This window comes from Cebus imitator, unplaced genomic scaffold, assembly GCF_001604975.1.
Source record: "Cebus imitator isolate Cc_AM_T3 unplaced genomic scaffold, Cebus_imitator-1.0 Scaffold647, whole genome shotgun sequence".
Classification (NCBI taxonomy): Eukaryota; Metazoa; Chordata; class Mammalia; order Primates; family Cebidae; genus Cebus; species Cebus imitator.
Window position 1 is genome coordinate 230,219 of NW_016107962.1, and position 19,887 is coordinate 250,105.

General features: G+C 52.0%; 2 protein-coding genes and 1 non-coding gene across 15 annotated transcripts in view; all 3 read left to right on the forward strand.

The window, feature by feature from the left end:
* The window catches only part of RBM10 (RNA binding motif protein 10), a 37,816-nt gene extending 35,380 nt beyond the window's left edge, over nucleotides 1-2,436 (forward strand). For all 11 annotated transcript variants that reach the window (XM_017517766.2, XM_017517762.2, XM_017517770.2 and 8 more), the window contains 7 exons: nucleotides 715-864; nucleotides 962-1,027; nucleotides 1,100-1,288; nucleotides 1,375-1,449; nucleotides 1,721-1,827; nucleotides 1,908-2,037; nucleotides 2,124-2,436. In XM_017517766.2, the coding sequence (XP_017373255.1) occupies nucleotides 715-864; nucleotides 962-1,027; nucleotides 1,100-1,288; nucleotides 1,375-1,449; nucleotides 1,721-1,827; nucleotides 1,908-2,037; nucleotides 2,124-2,249 (843 nt within the window). In that variant the 3' untranslated portion in view covers nucleotides 2,250-2,436. The remainder of the gene's footprint in view (nucleotides 1-714; nucleotides 865-961; nucleotides 1,028-1,099; nucleotides 1,289-1,374; nucleotides 1,450-1,720; nucleotides 1,828-1,907; nucleotides 2,038-2,123) is intronic.
* A 2,732-nt stretch (nucleotides 2,437-5,168) lies between these two features.
* LOC119469409 lies at nucleotides 5,169-5,309 on the forward strand. The gene has a single exon (XR_005198208.1). It is a non-coding gene; the product is annotated as a U4 spliceosomal RNA (small nuclear RNA).
* A 1,870-nt stretch (nucleotides 5,310-7,179) lies between these two features.
* Nucleotides 7,180-19,887, forward strand: part of UBA1 (ubiquitin like modifier activating enzyme 1) — a 24,554-nt gene continuing 11,846 nt past the window's right edge. The window contains exons 1-14 of one of the 3 annotated variants that reach the window (XM_017517759.2): nucleotides 7,180-7,433; nucleotides 15,322-15,438; nucleotides 15,562-15,620; nucleotides 15,721-15,889; nucleotides 15,983-16,117; nucleotides 17,077-17,183; nucleotides 17,460-17,550; nucleotides 17,662-17,794; nucleotides 18,342-18,439; nucleotides 18,549-18,695; nucleotides 18,831-19,007; nucleotides 19,136-19,240; nucleotides 19,329-19,409; nucleotides 19,728-19,883. In XM_017517759.2, coding sequence (XP_017373248.1) covers nucleotides 15,322-15,438; nucleotides 15,562-15,620; nucleotides 15,721-15,889; nucleotides 15,983-16,117; nucleotides 17,077-17,183; nucleotides 17,460-17,550; nucleotides 17,662-17,794; nucleotides 18,342-18,439; nucleotides 18,549-18,695; nucleotides 18,831-19,007; nucleotides 19,136-19,240; nucleotides 19,329-19,409; nucleotides 19,728-19,883 — 1,575 coding nt within the window. In that variant the 5' untranslated portion in view covers nucleotides 7,180-7,433. Of the gene's footprint in view, nucleotides 7,434-10,016; nucleotides 10,542-15,320; nucleotides 15,439-15,561; nucleotides 15,621-15,720; nucleotides 15,890-15,982; nucleotides 16,118-17,076; nucleotides 17,184-17,459; nucleotides 17,551-17,661; nucleotides 17,795-18,341; nucleotides 18,440-18,548; nucleotides 18,696-18,830; nucleotides 19,008-19,135; nucleotides 19,241-19,328; nucleotides 19,410-19,727; nucleotides 19,884-19,887 lie in introns of those variants that run through there. The other 2 variants (XM_017517758.1, XM_037734631.1) reach the window with 2 other exon arrangements.

Sequence of the window (19,887 nt, forward strand, 5' to 3'; positions counted from 1 at the left end):
GTTAGCCAGGCTGGTCTCGAACTCCTGACCTCCGGTGATCCACCCGCCTCGGCCTCCCAAAGTGTTGGGATTACAGGCATGAGCCACTATGTCCCGCTAGGATAAAGGCTCTACCTGTCAACACTGTTGTATTATGGATTAAATTTCTGACGCATGAACTTTGAGGGACAAAACTGTAGCAGAGAACATAGCCAGAGAGGGGCTTGACAAGAGGTACTGGTGACAGAAAATAGGAACTTGCACTACCGTGTTCCTCACCTTCTGCTTGTTCTGCCTCAGCTTCCCCTTATCTCCCTTCTAGATGGGCTCGCCACTCTGCCCACACTGCTTCTGCTGCCTCACCATTGCAGACCAGTGAGGGTGGGGGTATGGGGTGTGTTCAGTGATGAGGTCAGGAGTAGCCAGGTGCTGAATGCCTTGCAGGCTGTGGTTGCGAGTTTGGGTTTATTCTTGGTGTGATGGGAGGCCAAGGAAGGGTTTTAAGGACATTGTATTTGGGGGTAGGAGTGGCTTATACTTTGTAAAAGAATGCTCTGCTGGGAGAGGTGGCTAGGAGCCATGGCCCGGAGGCCAGATGAAGCCTTCTGCAGTGGTTCAGACTAGCTATGGTAACCGGCCCAGGTTTGAGGCTACAGGGCAGTGGGTCAGCAGAAGAAGTTAGTAGCCCCAGGGGCGTGAGGGTTCTGGGAACCTCACCTCCACCCTCACCCACAGATTGCCAAGGACATGGAACGGTGGGCACGCAGTCTCAACAAACAAAAAGAAAACTTCAAAAATAGCTTCCAGCCTATCAGCTCCCTGCGAGATGACGAGAGGCGGGAGTCAGCCACTGCAGATGCCGGCTATGCCATCCTTGAGAAGAAGGTGTGTTGGAGCCACCCCCCTGCACCCTGCCCCACAATCTCGTCCTTCCTTTGGGCCCTCTGTGGAGTCCCTGAATTTCTATGTCCCTCCACCCCAGGGAGCACTAGCCGAGAGACAGCACACCAGCATGGATCTCCCGAAATTGGCCAGTGACGACCGCCCAGTGAGTGCCCAGGGCAGAGGGGTGGGGGCTCTGATCTGGCCAGGCCTGACTGCCTACTCTCACCCTCTACAGAGCCCTCCGAGGGGGCTGGTGGCAGCCTACAGCGGGGAGAGTGACAGCGAGGAAGAGCAGGAGCGTGGGGGCCCTGAGCGGGAAGAGAAGCTCACCGACTGGCAGAAGCTGGCCTGTCTGCTTTGCCGACGCCAGTTTCCCAGCAAAGAGGCACTCATCCGGCACCAGCAGCTCTCAGGGCTCCACAAGGTAACTGAATGGAGGGGTTGGCAGGGCACACTGGGGCATGGCCCACTGAGGCTCAGCCTCTTCACTTCTCACTGTCCCTCTTGCAGCAAAACCTTGAGATTCACCGGCGAGCCCACCTGTCAGAAAATGAGCTAGAAGCACTAGAGAAGAACGACATGGAGGTGAGGTGTGGCCTGCCCCTGGGCCCCCTCCCCTCTGTCCCTTCCAAGTCCCCATCACTTCAGGCAGCTGGAGTTCAAGTTCTCACGTGCTAACCCCATGAGCCTTCCCCATTCTCCTACCCTGGCTGCTTGTGCCCATGATGTCCTGACCCTTGGGACCTGAGCCTTGTTAGCCAGATGGTGTGCCCTGTGGGACCCCACCCCCCATGCCTGTGTTGCCTGAGAAAAGCAGCCAGCTCCCCAGCATTCACATACACGTACAAACTTTCAGCAAATGAAGTACCGGGACCGTGCAGCTGAACGCAGAGAGAAGTATGGCATCCCTGAGCCGCCAGAGCCCAAGAGGAGAAAGTACGGTGGCATATCCACAGCTTCTGTGTGAGTGGCTGGGCCAGGTGAGGGGATCTGGGGTCTGGGGCCAGCATGCTGACCACTCAGGCTGTGCACTGCCCCTGCAGAGACTTCGAGCAGCCTACTCGGGACGGGCTGGGCAGTGACAACATTGGCAGTCGTATGCTCCAGGCCATGGGCTGGAAAGAGGGCAGTGGCCTGGGCCGCAAGAAGCAAGGCATCGTAACGCCCATCGAGGTGAGTCTCAGGCAGTCCCATCCCACCCCCCAGCATCCCTCACAGCATCCCCCACCAGCCTGACAGAGCCTGCCTCTCTCACACAGGCCCAAACACGGGTACGGGGCTCTGGCCTGGGTGCCCGGGGCAGCTCCTACGGGGTCACCTCAACCGAGTCCTACAAGGAGACACTGCACAAGACAATGGTGACCCGCTTCAACGAGGCCCAGTGAGCATCTTCAAGAGCAACTTCTCCACATGTTGGTGTCCATCCTGGGGCAGGGGAGGACCTTGCTCCTGTCTGCCAGCCCGCTCCTCAGCCAGAGAGGGCTTGACCAAATCAAACTGAGGTGGTGACTTTTATTGAAAAATTGGGCTGGAATCATGTCCTTTTTTGTAATAAAAGCTGAAAAGTCTGCACGTTGGCCTCTCCTCTCTCGTGCTCTAGCACGGTTTTATAGCCTACACACAGACGTGGGAATCCAAGCATGTGGACAAAGGGCCTCAATCAGGCCAAGGTGGATGGCAATGGTGGCATTCACGGTGTCTAGAACATAGTGGCTGCTAGAACATGGGGTTCTGACCTGTACCTCAACTCATAAGATCCTGGTTATGGCCCCTCTCCCTTGTCAGGGTCCAGCAGGTCATGCTGTACCAGGAAATCCAGCACTACCAGGCATGAAGTGCCCTTGATCAGAGCTAGGACTAGGAACCCCCATCCCCTGTCCTTGCTGCTCCCCAAGTGTACTTAGCCTGTAGTCCCAAGGCTAAACTGATTTTGCCATCCCTAGATCTGGGGACAATGCCCTTAGGCATCTCCAAGTAGAAGACAACAAGTTCTTAGGCACCCGTTGGCCCAGAGCCCTCAACATGCTGATGACCTCAGAGGGGTGGAGATAGAGACAGCTTGGCCTGCAAATACAAGGTCAGGTCTCAGGGATGCCCTGTGAGAACCATTCAGGCCTACCCTCTCCATTGTTACTACAGCACCCCACCCCTCTAGTCACTGTAACCCGTGACTCCCAAGTATGTGCGTGTGCTCTCAGCAGAGGTTCTGGGTACAGTGGACCATGAAGCTGGGGCTGCCCTTTTCCAGGCCTCAGAGGGCCACAGCGTGAAAGGGGATGGTACTAGAAGAGCAGTTGGTACAAAGCCCCTCCCCCATTTATTAATGTACGTTGTGACATCATCCTGTACCAGTCATGGGAGGTGGGATGGTGCTGATCTGGGGTGGCAGGTATCGCCCAATGAAGGAAGGGGATGGGAGAAAAAAGCGGTGAAGGAACAGGAATAAAAGGCCTCCTGGGCCTGAGCACAGTGAGTCACACCTGTAATCCCAGCACTTTGGGAGGCTGAGGCAGGTGGATATGAGCTCAAGAGTTCAAGACCAGCCTGGGCAACATAGCCAGACCCTGTCTCTACAAAGTAAAAAAAAATTAGGCCAGGCACAATGATTCACACCTGTAATCCAGCACTCTGGGAGGCCAAGGCAGATGGATCACTTAAGTTCAGGAGTTTGGGACTAGCCTGGGCAGCATGGTGAAACTCCACCTCTACAAAAAAATAACAAAAAGAAGCTGGTGTAGTGGCGCACACCTGTAATCCCAGCTACTCAGGAAGCTGAAGTGGGAGGATTGCTTGAGCCCAGGAGGTGAATGTTGAAGCAAGCTGAGATCACACCATTGCACCCCAGCCTGTGTGATAAGAATGAAACCCTGTCTTGAAAAAAAGAGGTGCCCTAGTCTCAGGATGGATGTGTCTTTTAGCAGAGACGCCTCCACATTCCCTTCCCTCTTCCTGCCCCAGAGCACTGCTCAGAAAATCCCACAACAAGGAACCCTCATACCTCAACTGGCAGGAGTGCAAAATGCCACAGCCACTTTGGAAAACTGGCTGCTTCCTATAAAGTTAAAATATGCTTACCCTATGGCTCAGCAATTCTTCTCTTATATAGCCCCAAATACATGAAAACACATCAACAAAAGACTTGCATATGTATATTTGTAGCAGCTATATTCCAAATAGACAAAAACTGGGAAGAACCCAAATGTCCAACTAGAGGAGAACATGGTGAAAACCCGTCTCTACTAAAAATACAAAAAATTAGCTGGGTGTGGTGGTGGGCGCCTGTAATCCCAGATAATCGGGAGGCTGAGGCAGAATTCTTTGAACCTGGGAGGCAGAGGTTGGAGTGAGCTGAGATGGCACCATTGCACTCCAGCCTGAGCAACAAGAGTGAAACGCTGTCTAAAAAAAAAAAAAAAAAAAGGCTAATGTTACCTTGATCCCTGAAACAGATGAGATAAAACCAGAAGAGAAAAAATTTCAAGCCCATTTCACTTATATCTGTAGATGTAAAAATCCTCAATGAAATGTTAGCTAATGATGAAGTTAGAAAATCTGTGGATGATAAAACTAATGGATTAAACTTTGATGAGGGACAAGATATTTACATAGAACCAAAGTACTTCCCCATTAAATACTTATTAATTCCAAAAGAAAAAACAGTAACTTGACAGGAGAGAAAGCTGGCAGACACCATCTTAATGAAGGGATCAAAGTGAAAATTCATGTGCCACCTGGTAGGATGAAATAAGGCAGGACCACCACCACCTGGTCTCTACAAAAAAAATCGAAGAATTAGCTGGGCATGGTGGGGTGCATCTGTGGTCCCAGCTACTCAGGAGGCTGAGGCAGGAGGATTGCTTGATCCCAGGAGGTCAAGGCTATAGTGATCTGTGTTTGTGCCACTACACTCCAGCCTGGGAGACAGAGCGAGACCCCTATCTCAAAAATCAAACAAAAAAGTAAAGTTCCTAAAATTCCATAAAGGCCAGGCCCGGTGGCTCTAGCCTGTAATCCCAGCACTTTGGAAGGCCAAGGCAGGAGGATAGGTTGAGCCCAGGAGTTTGAGACCAGCCTGGACAACATGGCAAGACCCCATCTGTACAAAAATAAAAATAAAAAATTAGCTGGGTGTGGAGGCACACGCCTGTGGTCCCAGCTATTCAAGAGGCTGAGGTGGGAGGCTCACCTGAGCCTAGGAGGTTGAGGCTGCAGTGAGGCATGTTCACAACATTGCACTCCAGGCTGGGCATCAGAGTAAGACCCTGTATCAAAATAAAATAAAACTCCATTAAAAAGCTGGCCGGAGCTTTGCGCAGTGGCAGTATCGTAGCCAATGAGGTTTATCCAAGGCACAATTATTGCTAATTGAAAACTTTTCCCAATACCCCGCCATGACCACGTGAAATATAGTCGGCGTTGGCAATTTTTGGCAGTCTCTACGGAGACTGAATTTAAAAAAAAAAAAAAAAAGCTGGCCAGGCACTGTGGCTCACGCCTGTAATCCCAGCACTTTGGGAGGCCAAGACGGGGGAACTGCCTGAGGTCATGAGTTCGAGACCAGTCCGGCCAACATGGTGAAGCCCCATCTCTACTAAAAATATAAAAACAACAAAAATTATCTAGGCGTGGTGGTGTGCACCCTTAATCCCAGCTACTCAGGAGGCTGAGACAGGGGAATTGCTTGAACCAGGGAGGTGGAGGTTGCAGTGAGCCGAGATTGTAACATTGCACTCCAGCCTCGGCGACAGAGCAAGACTCCGTCTCAAAAAATAAATAAATAAAGTCATATCCTGCCGGGCACAGTGGCTCACACCTGTAATCCCAACACTTTGGGAGGCTGAGGCAGGTGGATCACTTGAGGTCAGGAGTTCAAGACCAACCTGGCCAACATGAAACCCTGTCTTTACTAAAAATATAAAAATTAGCTGCGCGTGGTGCCTGTAATCCTAGCTACTCGGGAGGGTGAGGCAGGAGAATCGCTTGAACCTGGGAGGCAGAGGTCGCAGTAAGCTGAGATCGTGCCACTGTAGTCCAGCCTGGCTGACAGAGCGAGACTCGTCTCAAAGAAAACAAAACAAAACAAAAAAAACCCCATACCCTCGATGAAGCCTAGAAGGAAGGGCCACTCTCATACATCGCTGGAGGCAATGCAAAATAGTATAACCCTCTCTCTCCCTCTCCCTCTCCTTTGTCTATTTTCCTGCCTCCACAGGGCTCACTGTGGAAACACAAATGCACCCCAATACGCCCAGCTAATTCTTTGATTTCTTGTAGAGACCAGGTGGTGGGGGGAGGGGTGTCTCACTCTGTTGCCCAGGCTGGTCTTGAACTCCTGTGCTCTAGCAATCATCCCACCTCGGCCTGCCAAAGTGATGGGATTATAGGTGTGAGCCACCGCACCCAGCCAAGACTCCATTTATAAAAAGGCCAAAGAATTTTGCTGGGCGAGGTGGCTCATGCCTGTAATCCCAGCACTTTGGGAGGCCAAGTGGGCGGTATCGTCTGTGTTCAGGAGTTCGTGGCAAAAACCCGTCTCTACTATGATGACATTTGTAAACATAGAAAAGATAACAGTAAAAATTTGTCTGTTACAGGGGACCATTGACCGAAACGTTATCCAGCACATAATTTATATTACTGTGTATAGTCACAGATATCTATTCTAATACGGATTTGTATGTGAAACTATAATCTTTTTTTTTTTTTTTTGAGACGGAGTTTCGCTCTTGTTACCCAGGCTGGAGTGCAATGGCGCAATCTCAGCTCACCGCAACCTCCGACTCCTGGGTTCAGGCAATTCTCCTGCCTCAGCCTCCTGAGTAGCTGGGATTACAGGCACGCGCCACCATGCCCAGCTAATTTTTTGTATTTTTAGTAGAGACGGGGTTTCACCATGTTGACCAGGATGGTCTCGATCTCTTGACCTCGTGATCCACCCGCCTCGGCCTCCCAAAGTGCTGGGATTACAGGCTTGAGCCACCACGCCCGGCGAAACTATAATCTTACTTATTGTTATGTTTATGGTCTGTGTCTCTTGCTGGAATGTGAGCTCGATGAAGTCAAGGAAGAATTTCCAGTACCTGGCCCATGTCAAATGAATATTTTTGGCCACCTGAGTCTCAGTCTTCCCATCTGTAGGATGGGTGTGCCATGTGGAGGCACCCACACGTTCCGCTTTCTTTTCCCACCCCACACAGCACGGCTCCCGGAATTCCACAGCCCAGGCTTACAGTTTCCCATATTCTGGGCGCTGGTGCCCACCACGTGCACCCGGCACTGGCCAGACAGAACTACCACCCCCAGCATGCCGCGCGCATTTGGGCCGTACTACAATCTGTAGGGGCATCTGGGTCTGAAACGGGCACCAGCAACGCGGGAGCAGGGACTGACGCCCCTTTAGCAAAGCATCTGTGGTACATCCCAGACCCGGGGCTCTCCGAGGCCCCGCGCTTCCGAGCTCCGCGCAAACTCTGGCTTCTCTTGTACCACGGGGGTGGTTTGCTCTTCCGTTGCCCCGTGGCTTCAGCTCATCTTCGGCAGGAAGGCGAGGCTTCCGCCCGGCGCAGGGGGTAAGCTGGAGCACTGTGCCCCCAAGTGTCTGGACAGCATTTGGAGGAGGGTGCTTCCCTAATTGCAACTTCGGGGATCCCCTAATGGGTGTATTTGGAGCCTCTGGGCCTGGAGTGATATTTAGGGGGCGTCTGCTTTTGAGGAGACCCTTAGGGGGTGCCGTTTGGGGACTCCGGGGTGGTATTTGGGAGTCTGGGAGAGCACCCCTCGGAGGCAGGGTTTGCAGGGCTTTGGGGAGATTCTCAGGGTCCGTGTATGGGCACCCTTGTCTGTGGAGCAGGATGTGGGTTATTCTTCAAGGGGAGAAGCAAAGTTTGAGGTTACTAAAGTCAAGGCGGGACCGGAGGAGGGCTTATTTTAGGACGGGGTCCTGGTGACAGTGCTAACAATTGGGACCGACGTGGCATTGTGGAGGTGTCAGGCCTTTGTGACCTCTGGTTCTGTGATGAGGTCCTCCCGGCGCCTGGAGACTCAGGACTGCCAGGCTGGACACGTCGGGGGCCCACAAGTTTGTAAGGGAGAGGAGCCTCCCAGCTCAGGCTGGGGAAGGGAAGCCGAAGCCCCGCTCTTCCTGAGCGGACGCGGCGCCACCCGGCCCATGTTGCTCGCGGCTTTATTCATTATTCATAAGGAGGTGGGGCTGTGGTGGGAGGCAGGTTTTTGCCTCTTTCACACCTGGTCCGCTAAAGGTAACGGCTTGTGAATTATTCACGAGGGGCGGATCAGCGTGCTGAAGGGGCGTTCTGAAGTCTGCCGCGCAAACTAGAGTTCATTGATAATTCGCAAAAGTAAGTAGCGCCTTGAATTTTTGTGACTTTTCTAGGGGCTCCGTGCTTAATTCACGCGGAGCGTGGCTTTTGCAGCTTCATCTGCATGATCTGCGGTTAGCTTTCCCTTATAGGTACCAGGGTTAAAACCTGGCGTCTATCGAAGGGATGAGGCCTCCTACATTGTTCGTTTCTTATAGCCCGGTAGACCCAGATAATCAGCCGAGGCTCTGGATTCAAATCCCATCGGTCCTTTCCAGTTGTGTGATCTTTGGCAAATAGTTCTGTGAGCCTGAATAATGGGTATGAAGATAATGATAAGATAGCTTACACTCATTTAGCCACTTAGCGCATTTCATCTTCATGACAATCCTAGGAGGTAGGTTATTACTACCCCAGTTTATAGATAAGGAAACTGGGACACAGAAAGGCTAAGTTGCCTAAGATCACACAATTAGTGAATGGATGGGCCTGGATTCAAACTAGGGTGTAGTTCCACAGTCTGTAGTTTTAACCAGATGCCATCATGTCTCCCCACCCCGCCCCCTGCCATTTAATAGTACTATTACTAATATAACATTTAGTATGTGCCAGGCACTGGTCTAAACCCTTTGTACATATTTATTCATTTAAACTCCATCACAAGGTAAGTTGCTGTTGTTATTTCTATTTTATGGATGGGGAAACAGTGGCCCAAGTTGGGAGTTTCTCTAGTGGCTGGGTATGCCCTCACTCATAACTAATTTTATATTAATGTAAATATATATTTACATATCTTAACATATTATCTTTATATTAATATATAATATTTTAAAAATTTAACAGTGCCTTGTGCCAGCACTGTTCTGAGGCTCATCCCATAATTCATATTCTCTGATTTTCTTTTTTTTTTTTGAGACGGAGTTTCACTCTTGTTGCCCAGGCTGGAGTGCAATGGCATGATCTTGGCTCACTGCAACCTCTGCCTCCCGGGTTCAAACGATTCTACTGTCTCAGCCTCCGTAGTAGCTGAGATTACAGGTGCCCGCCACCAAGCCCAGCTAATTTTTGTATTTTTAGTAGAGACGGGCTTTCACCATGTTGGCCAGGCTGGTCTCGAACTTTTGACCTCAGGTGATCCACCTGCCCCAGCCTCCCAAAGTGCTGGGATTACAGGCGCGATCTGATTTTCATAATAACACATGGCTGGGAGGTGGATGGGCTCTATTACTATCCTCATTTTACAGTTGTGGAAACTGTAAGTTTCCACATGCCAAAGACATGTAAGTGAGTTAGGGTTTGATTGGACCAAGACAGCCGTGGTTCCCAAGGGGGAAAATGGGGGGAGGCATGTGGAGGGGAGGCAGGGGCAGGGAGTACACTCCCCCTGGGTTTCTTGGTGGCACTGCAGCATCGTCTTTCATTATTCATGAACAGGAAGGCGTGGTCACTTTGCATTGGCTACATCATCATAATCCCTATTTGCTGGGCAGGGCAGTCTTGAGTGTTTCTTTCACTTATGCATAATTCATAATTGGGTGGGACCTTTCTTGACCTCTCTGAGTTTCCAGGTTGAGCTACTGCAGCAGCATAATTCATTATTCAGGACCTGGAAGAGTGTGTTTTCCCTGCAGTAGCCCCATTTTCGTGCTTACAGTGTATTAGATGCAGCAATAGGCGGGCATGCCCCTTTTATTCCAACCCACTGGGCCTCATGCATTATTCATTAATAAGTTGTGGCCTTGGTCTCCTTGGCTTCCGGGCCGCTGAAAGAGCATCATTATTCATGAATGGGGGTGTGTGGCTTACATGTTTTAACATCTGCTTTCTGGTTGCTGGTTGATAGTCTACCAAGCATCCAACTTCATGCATAACTTATAATCGGGAAGCGTGGTCTTAATGGTTTTTCTTCGCTTCCATGACAGCCTGGCTGCAACAATTCATTCATTATTCATATACCGTAAGGCTTGGCCTCTGTTTTACCTGTTTTCTTTGTTACTGCCACAATGGCCACCAGGTGGTGCTGTTCCACTTCTAACCGAAGGAATCGCAACCTGGCTGGGAACTTTATGCATGATTCATGAGTAGGCGAGGCCCGCTTGCATCCGGGTTTCTGGGGGTGGGGCCCAAGGTTTTGTTCCGGCCCCAGGCTCAGCGGCAGCCATCTTGTGTCGGCGGCTCTGCTGGAGGAGGTGGCAGAGACAACCACAACCACAACGGCCGGGGGAGGAGAAGGCGGCAGCGGCGATTCTAGGCGGCCCAGGCGGCGGGGAGGAGGAGGAGAAGGAGGAGGGTGGCGGCCGGGCTTGGCTTCGGCTCCTTGAGGAGTTGGCGGCGGCGCGACCCGGGGAACCGGCATTGGTAAAAATTCGGTCTTTCACTGCGCCTCGCCCGGGGCAGGGGTTTTGGGGAGGCCCTGAAGGGGCCTGAGCCAGCGCTGAGCCAAACTGCTGTCGGGGCGGGCCGCGGTGACTCCGGCGCCAGGAATCAGCGGAGTAGGGAGGGGGAGCTAATCCTGGGGCGGGGCCGATTTTCCCCGGCCGGCACTACCCCGGCTCCCTCTGGTTCCAAAATCTGACCTTGGGTTCGGACCCCCAGGATGTGCTTTTAGAGACTCAGGCCCAACATCACTAGTCTGGGACCCGATCCCGTCCCGAACCTTACGTATCAGATCAGAACTCTACCTAGTCTCCAATAGAGATTTACGGGGATCAGCATTGCTGACCAAAGCTTCTCACCATTGAATGCCATTAAAGACCTGCCCCAGAATCTCCTTTGAGACACCTCCTAGCTTCTCAGTATTTGTCCTCAAGGCTTTCAAGATGGGCTAGACCTCGAAGGGGTCCATAGGCCCTTTATCTCTGTAAGAGAGCCCTCTTTAGCATTTTCCTTCAAACCCCCCATCCCACACACATGCTAGCTGCGCTCAGAGCTTTCAGGGGAACTAGACCCTGTGAAAGGCCATTTGGGCCTGGCGTTTGTGTCGGGGACCCCTCTTCACCACACCTCAGGTCTCCTAACCCCTCCCTGGTCCTAGTGTCTTCCATCAGAGACTCCTCTGCCCCGTATTTCTACTCAGAGACCCCTCTTAGCATCTGCCTTGAGAGACTCCTTCAATTCCTAGACTCTATTCTTAGGCATTTTATCTACTTTTACGGAATTTCTCCTTTTTCATACTCCCAGTATTCAGAGACTACTCCTGAGAGGCCTCAGCATCTTCCCATCAGACACTTTTAACCCCCAGAGCCTTCCAGGGCACCAGATACCAGGGAGGAACTGTTCCGATGCATAATCCTCCATCAAAGAGCCCTTGCAAGCATCTGCTCTTGCAGACCCTGTTGGCTTCTAGTCCCTTCCATCAGAGACTCGCCTCCCCAACCCCACCCTAGACCCAGTCTCTGCCTTCAAAAGTCAACCCGGGTTCTAGCTGCTTTTTTCACAGCTCCCTTATCCTCACATCAGGCCTAAGAATATGCCCTCAGATCCTTTCAGGCTCCCTAACATCTGCAGTCAGGGGCTTTCAGCTTCTGCTTTCAGCCTTCTTGGACCCCAGGATCATCAGATGTCCCTTCCCCCAACAGGCCTTCTTTTTCTTTTTTCTTTTTTTTTTTTTTTCATATTTTTTTTTCTCTTTGTTCCCCTTTTTTGTTTGCAGTGGTGCCATCTCGGTTTACCGCAACCTCCACCTCCTGGGTTCAAGCGATTCTCCTGTCTCAGCCTCCCAAGTAGCTGGAATTACAGGCACGTGCCACCATACCCGGCTAATTTTTTGTATTTTTAGTAAAGATGGGGTTTCACCATGTTGCCCAGGCTGGTCTCGAACTACTGTCCTCAGGTGATCCACTCGCCCTTGGCCTTCCAAAGTGCTGGGATTACAGGCATGAGCCACGGCGCCCAGCTATGGCCCTCTTGTTTTCTACCGCAGTAGAAAACCCCCTTCTCAGCATCTACCTTCAGCCCCTCCATGGGGTCCTACATAATTGGTCAGAGAAACCCAACCCTATTTGGGGACCTAGCCAGTGTTTGCTTACTAATCTTTTTAAGGCCTGAGCTGTCTGGGCTCAGCTTCCCTTTTCCACCCCCTCAGAGCAGCTGTGATACCTAGCATGTCCAGTCAGAGATTGACACAGGGCCTTTGTGTTCCATTAGAAACCTGTCTCAGCCCCTCACCATCCACCCTCACAGCCTCCTGGGACTCTGTAGTAGGAATGTCAGATACACCTCTCCTCTTGCATGTCCCTATTATTTTTGGTTAAAGATGTCTCTCTGCTACCAGCATCTGTCTCTAGAGACCTCCAGAGCCTCAACATCCTCCTGATGCAGACTACCCCTCCCCCTAGACCCCAGCATCTCCTGCTGCCTCCTCAGACTCTAGAATCCCCCAGCCATTTCCTTTGCAGCTTCCATGGGGCCCAGCAACTGTCCTCCTACCTCCTTGCAGCCTCTGGGGGCCTCCATTGCAATTTTTCAGCCCTTCAAAAGATCCTTTTCCAGAGATCTGGATTTGAGTCTTTTTCCTAACACCCTGACCCAGTCCTTTCCCTCCCAGGACTTCTAACATCTCCTTTGCCATTTGTCTCAGAGCCTCCTTGCGCTTAGACAGCCACTTCCTGATTCTCCTCTCACATTCCCAAGGACTTCTCAGTTAACCCCTCCCGGAAAGCTTGACATGCCCCAGCCCCCCTTCTCTATGCCCTGGCTTCTCCATCCTGCTAACCTGCCTCCCCTCACACCTCCAAGACTCCTCCCTCAGACTCTCTGGTTTAGGAATAGAGGCTTGAAAATCTTCAGTTTGGAGACTCAAGTGTGTTTAGAAACGAAGCCACAGAGCTTTGTCAAACAGTTCACAGTATATATGTTATAATGGAGGCCTCAGCAAATGTTGAGGGAGGAAGGGTGTAGATTATTTTTTTGTTGGGGGTGGGGGGGTCTTTAGCTCCTCTCCAGAGTTTCTGTCCCAGACTTCTGCTTGCCTTGAGACAGGGCTGTTCCAAACCTTTGCAGTCGAAGTCCACTTGAACAGTCATCTGAAACGTCTTAGCCCCTTGCTGCCTGAACTAGGGGTCCAGAGGTGAAATGTCCAGATATTAAAGTGTTCTGTAGCCCTGGTTCATCTCCGATTTATGGAGTGAGGAGATGGTGTGTCCCAAGCAAACTGACCAATGACAAGGCAAGGAGATAACTAAGCAATGGAGGCCACTACAGGTGCCCAGGGAGGAACTCACATCCTCAGGTCAGTGAGTTCTGACCACAGACTTTGACTTCTTTAACCCTGCCAGCAGCCCCTTGAAGACAGTTTCGTTTGCCCCAGCTTTTTGGAGAAAATGAGGCTCAGAGGAAATGAGATACCTACCCCAGGTCAGAGAGTCAGTAAATGGAAAATACGGTTTACCTTTGTCTCTACTAACTAACTTGCCAAGCTTCTTGCTACTCAGGTTGGCTCTGAGCATTCCCAGCAATTCAGCTGGCTATTTCAGGGGCACCAGCCAGCCTCCTGCCTCCCCTCATCTCCAATTCCTTAGCCCTCTGGACTAGGCCCTGAGCCCAGGGGCGATCAGCATACAGTCCCCCACCAGCTGCACGCCTGTGGACGAGTCAGTTGGGTTCTCTGAGCCTTTGTTTTCTCGTTTGTGATTTGGGCATAGGGTTTTCTGGGTCATGGGGATTGTTAAGATTAGACAAAGCCCTTTCCTCTTTGATTGACATGCAGTATGCTCTTGGTAGATAGTAGGGAGCTCTTGTCATTGTGGTCGGTGCTAGTGACAGGTGCCAAGATGGAATTTCAGATACATTGGGGTACTTAGTATCATAAAAGTCCTCTGTAAACAGAGGACTCAGTGGCTAGAGGAGCACTGGGGGTGAGGGGAAGTGACTCTGGGTCCTGCCATCTCTAGCATCTGGATGCAGTCACCCCCACCACTAGATTTCACTTCCACTGTATTGTTCTGTCTCTGGGACCTAGCAGGTGACCCTGGGCAAGTTACTTGACCTCGTGAGCTCACGTTTTCTCATTTGTTTGGCAAGGATGCCAAACTCTGCCATGCTGGGTCAGGGTCATGGAGGGGATGAAACGTGATAACACAAGGAAGCAGCTTGGGCTTCAGAGTCAGCAGATCCTGGTCTGGTCCCAGCTTAGCTACGATGTAGGAACTTTGGTCACTGAATGTCCCTGAGTGAATTTTTTCCCTTTACTGTAAGTTGTGGGGGTTATTATTAATAGCAGTCCAAACCCCACAGGAGTACCCTGAGGACAGAGTGACACAAGGCTTAGAGAAGTGCTTACTATGGCATCTGACACCGGGAGGACTCCTAATAAATCTAATACTCATTGATCATTGTAGTTAACCTGTTTAAGGGACTCCGCGTGCAGATGAGGCTTGGGACGTGTTTGTATTTTCCTTCTGCAACCTCTTGTATTGGTCTGTGTCGGTTTTCCCCTCCGAAAGCTGGGGCAGGGTTGGGCTCTATAAAACTTTTCTCCCTGAGCCCGTCTGGGGACTGGGTTCTCAGCAAGTTACTGCTCCTGCCATCGTGCCACCCTGATGGATGTCCAAGCCTCGCGCTTCCCTCCTGCACTCTCCCTTCCCCCGCCATCCCTGGGATTAAGGGAGAGGAGAATGGCTGCTTATTACTGCCTACCTACTCTGTGCCAGGCTCTATGCTCTGTGTTATTTATCATCTCGACAACCCCATGGGGAAGGTAAGTGGTATTATCACCCCTGTTTTATAGGTGAGAAAACTGAGGCCCATGGGGTTTAATTATTACTGTTAATGAATGGCAGGCAAGATTTGAAGCCAGGTCTGTCCTGAATCCACTTCCTCTGACCTCTGTACAAGTGCATTCTTGTCAATTCCTTTCACTCCAGGATTGGAGTCTCTCCCTCATTATCCTTGGCTGGGAAGAAGCAAATGGCTTAGTGGTCAGCAGTGTGGATTTGCAAATCAGACCACCTGGGTTCAGATCTTAGCTCTGACAGCTGTGTTACCCTGGGCAAGTCCTCACCTTTCTGTGCCTGTTCCCTCTTTTGTGTAAGATGGGGGTAATAATACTTAAGTCTTTCTTTTCCCTACAGTTGCTACTAACAGAAAAACGGTACCCGTGTGTCCCAGGCTCACCTCTGACCTTCCTTTTCCCTTCCAGATGTCCAGCTCGCCGCTGTCCAAGAAACGTCGCGTGTCTGGGCCTGATCCAAAGCCGGGTTCTAACTGCTCCCCTGCCCAGTCCGTGTTGTCCATAGTGCCCTCGGTGCCAACCAACGTGAGTGTCCTCTCCCTGGAGACTGGCAGGCAAGGTGGTGGGTTGGAAAGTCTTTTGTATCACTGTCTATCCGTGCTCCACTCCTGTGTGTCTCCCTGAACTTGCTCTTCCCTCTGTCCCTAGGGAATGGCCAAGAACGGCAGCGAAGCAGACATAGATGAGGGCCTTTACTCCCGGCAGCTGTAAGTAGGGCCAAGCCTGGGCTGAGGGGTGGAATGGGACATTGAGAGGATAGGTTTGGGTGGGGCAGGCCCTGACCTGGAGTACCCCCTAACCTGGCAGGTATGTGTTGGGCCATGAGGCAATGAAGCGGCTCCAGACATCCAGTGTCCTGGTATCAGGCCTTCGAGGCCTGGGCGTGGAGATCGCTAAGAACATCATCCTTGGTGGGGTCAAGGCTGTCACCCTACATGACCAGGGCACTGCCCAGTGGGCTGATCTTTCCTCCCAGGTACCTCTTCCCCACCTCTTTCTCCTCCCCGAGGCAGCACCCTTCCCGGCGACACAGCCATTTCACCTTTTCCCCTACTGCACCCCCTTACAGTTCTACCTGCGAGAGGAGGACATAGGTAAAAACCGGGCTGAGGTATCACAGCCCCGCCTCGCTGAGCTCAACAGCTACGTGCCTGTCACTGCCTACACTGGACCCCTCGTTGAGGACTTCCTTAGTGGCTTCCAGGTATCTTGGGGTACCACCCAGCCTTCTGCCCATTTCTCTTAGAGCCCATTTCTCGTTTATTCAGTAGTGTTCAATATTGATTTAATGGGTCAGCCTGAATGCCAGGTTTTGTGCTGGGGGACTAGAGGATGCAGGCAGCAGCATTTAGCTCCCGGCCCCCCCGCCTTTTCAAATGGTACAGCATAGTGGTTGTGGGCACAGACTCTGGAGCTAGACTGCCTTACGGCGGGTCTCCAGCTCTGCTAGTGTGACTTCAAGCACGTTGCTTCATCTCCTGTACCTTAGTTTTCCTGTTTGTGGTCCGTGTGTGGTAGCAGCACTGGCCTCATGGACTTTTTATAAGGGTTAAGCATGTGGAATTGTAGCTGGCCTATGATAAGGACTGGATGGGTGTTTGTTAATTAAAAAGTTCTGGCCAGAAAGAGGTACTCTGAGAGCTTAGAGTCGGCCCTGAGGGATCCCAGGTTTCCAGGGCACTACAGCTAAATCCTGATGGAGGAGTAGGAGCTCACCCGGTTGAGGAAGGATGGACATTCAGGCAGAGAGCAAAATCCCAAAGATCATGGCAGAGCAGGCGTTGTCTTGAGAATTGGAAGCAGGTGGGTGTGGTAGGAGTGAGCTCAGACTTTGGCTGGAGACAGAGTTTTACTCCGGTGTCTCACAGGGCATGGCAGGCTCCTGTAGGCAGACAGCAGTGGGTGTTTGTCAGATAATGAGTCAGCTCTTCCATACTCCATCCTCCCAGCTACCTCTTCACCTTTTCTGGTATAGTCCAGAGATTCATTTTTGACCCCCACAGAGTCTGATGCACAGTAGGTGCCATGTGTTTGTGAAAAAAAATTAACTCAGCAAAGCCTGGATATGTCTGCCTGGAAGACTGCCTGAGTCCTCCACGCCAGCCCTCCACCATTTTCTCCCCTTCACACCAGTGCGGGGCCTGAGCCTCCATCTCTCCACAGGTGGTGGTCCTCACCAACACCCCCCTGGAGGACCAGCTGCGAGTGGGTGAGTTTTGTCACAGCCGTGGCATCAAGCTGGTGGTGGCAGACACGCGAGGCCTATTTGGGTGAGTGCCGGCCTGCACCCCTTCCTGTTGCCTTTTCCCCTAACTCCTGCCAGGTTCAGGCCAAGACCCCCAGGTTCTCCCTGCCTTCATCCCTCCACAGCTACCCAGGTTTTGGGTTCTATGTGTTCATCTCTACCCATGTGGCACAAGTACCGTCTTACGTCCCAGCAGTGATAGGCTGAGTTTGCTTAGCAAGTTTTCACTACTATCTTGAGGGACCTGTGGGGCCTGTATGTGTGTGGGAGTTGGTCACCAGCCTATTGCCTCCCTCTACAGGCAGCTCTTCTGTGACTTTGGAGAGGAAATGATCCTCACAGATTCCAATGGGGAGCAGCCGCTCAGTGCTATGGTTTCTATGGTTACCAAGGTAAGGAGACCAGCCCTACGGTCCCTGGCAGACAGGTGGGCTGTGGTAGTCCTTCCTGTGTGCTCTTGGTACCCTGGGCCTGTTTCTGAGACTCACTTTTCCTTTAACCAGGACAACCCCGGTGTGGTTACCTGCCTGGATGAGGCCCGACACGGGTTTGAGAGTGGGGACTTTGTCTCCTTTTCAGAAGTACAGGGCATGGTTGAACTCAACGGAAATCAGCCCATGGAGATCAAAGTCCTGGGTGAGCTGGGACCATGAGGGAAGCAGAGGGGAGGTAGGAGATATGTTCCTGGGTTCTGGCCAGGGAGTTGAAGGGAGAAAACATGGCCCTGGGTTCGGAGTGAGGGAGACACATCCTGGTGTTTGAGATGAACTACAGACAGAATCCCGTGGGGTCCAACAAGAGCTGGTGGGCATGGGGGAGAGGCACTGTGTTTGAACTATTCCTGGGAGTAATGCATGCCTGGTATCTGAGCTGAGGGGGGAAAGGTCTCTGGTGTTTGAACAGGGCAGATCAGAGGATCTACTTGTGTGTGAGCTGATTTGGATGAGGAGCAGAGAAGGCCTTCCCGTGTAGACTTAGGGCCAGGGTCACAGGGTCTCACGGAGTCTGAGCTGGGTCTGGGGCACAGGAGAGATGGTTTCTGAAGTCCAAGTGGAGCCTGGGGCGGGGGGTGATGGCTCTTGATGTCTGAGCTGAGTTGTGGGCGGGGGGTTCCTTATCTTGCAGGGGTTGTGGATTTTAGGGAGAATGGGTAGACTGACAGCTCTCTTCCTGCCCTCTGTAGGTCCTTACACCTTTAGCATCTGTGACACCTCCAACTTCTCCGATTATATCCGTGGAGGCATCGTCAGTCAGGTCAAAGTACCTAAGAAGATTAGCTTTGTGAGTGTGTTGATGGGAGCATTGGGCTGTGGTGGGTGGTTCTAGGCATTCCTGAGTTCTCCATTCCTGTCTTCTGGTTCTGATGGACCTCCCCCTTCCCCTGCCACAGAAATCCTTGGTGGCCTCACTGGCAGAACCCGACTTTGTGATGACGGATTTCGGCAAGTTTTCTCGCCCTGCCCAGCTGCACATTGGCTTCCAGGCCCTGCACCAGTTCTGTGCTCAGCATGGCCGGCCACCTCGGCCACGCAATGAGGTGGGTGGGTGGGCGGGCAAGCCAGCCAGTGCGGACATACCTGGTACTGAAGGCCCACCATGCCTCTCTGCCTGTCCACACTCCCTCCCCTCACTGGCCTGACAGGTCCTCTTTTGGTTCTTTCTGGCCCACCAGGAGGATGCAACAGAACTGGTGGCCCTAGCACAGGCTGTGAATGCTCGAGCCCTGCCAGCAGTGCAGCAAGGGAACCTGGATGAAGACCTTATCCGGAAGCTGGCATATGTGGCTGCTGGGGATCTGGCACCCATAAATGCCTTCATTGGGGGCTTGGCTGCCCAGGAAGTCATGAAGGTCAGCATGGATGGGGAGAGACAGAGTTGGGGTGGGCCAGGTGCCTCCCTGACTCCGTCAGTTGCTCTCTGTCTGTGTCAGGGCCCTGTTAACCACTGACCACCCCTTCTCTCCTTTCTTGTCTCCAGGCCTGCTCTGGGAAGTTTATGCCTATCATGCAGTGGCTGTACTTTGATGCCCTTGAGTGTCTCCCTGAGGACAAAGAGGCCCTCACGGAGGACAAGTGCCTTCCGGTATGTGGGTGGGACTTGTGTGGAAGACATCATTGGGGGCATTTCTGGGGAGGCCTCTCTCTGACTCTCCTCCCTTTGCATTCTTTAGCACCAGAACCGTTATGACGGGCAGGTGGCTGTGTTTGGCTCAGACCTGCAAGAGAAGCTGGGCAAACAGAAGTACTTCCTGGTGAGTGGTCCCCTTAGATGCCTGCTCCCTTCACCTCAGCCTCTGGCCATATCCCCTCAGGCTTCCTTCAGCATGCCACCCATAGTGCATTGCCTTTGCCATTCTCCTTATCTTGAAGGAAAGCCCAGTGCATCCCTCTGTTTCCTCCTCTGGTGCCTCCTTCCTCACATGACTGTGTGTCATTTCTTAGAGTCCTGGGCCCTGAAGATGTGGTATTAGTCCCTCTCCTCATCTCGGGGAGTAAGAGGTGATGGGCAGCTTCGCACTAACCTGCATCATGCTGACCAGCCTCTGTCTGTCTTTTTGGTCGCCTCTTAGGTGGGTGCAGGGGCCATTGGCTGTGAGCTGCTCAAGAACTTTGCCATGATTGGGCTGGGCTGTGGGGAGGGTGGAGAAATCGTCATTACAGACATGGACACCATTGAGAAGTCAAATCTGAACCGACAGTTTCTTTTCCGGCCCTGGGATGTCACGGTGA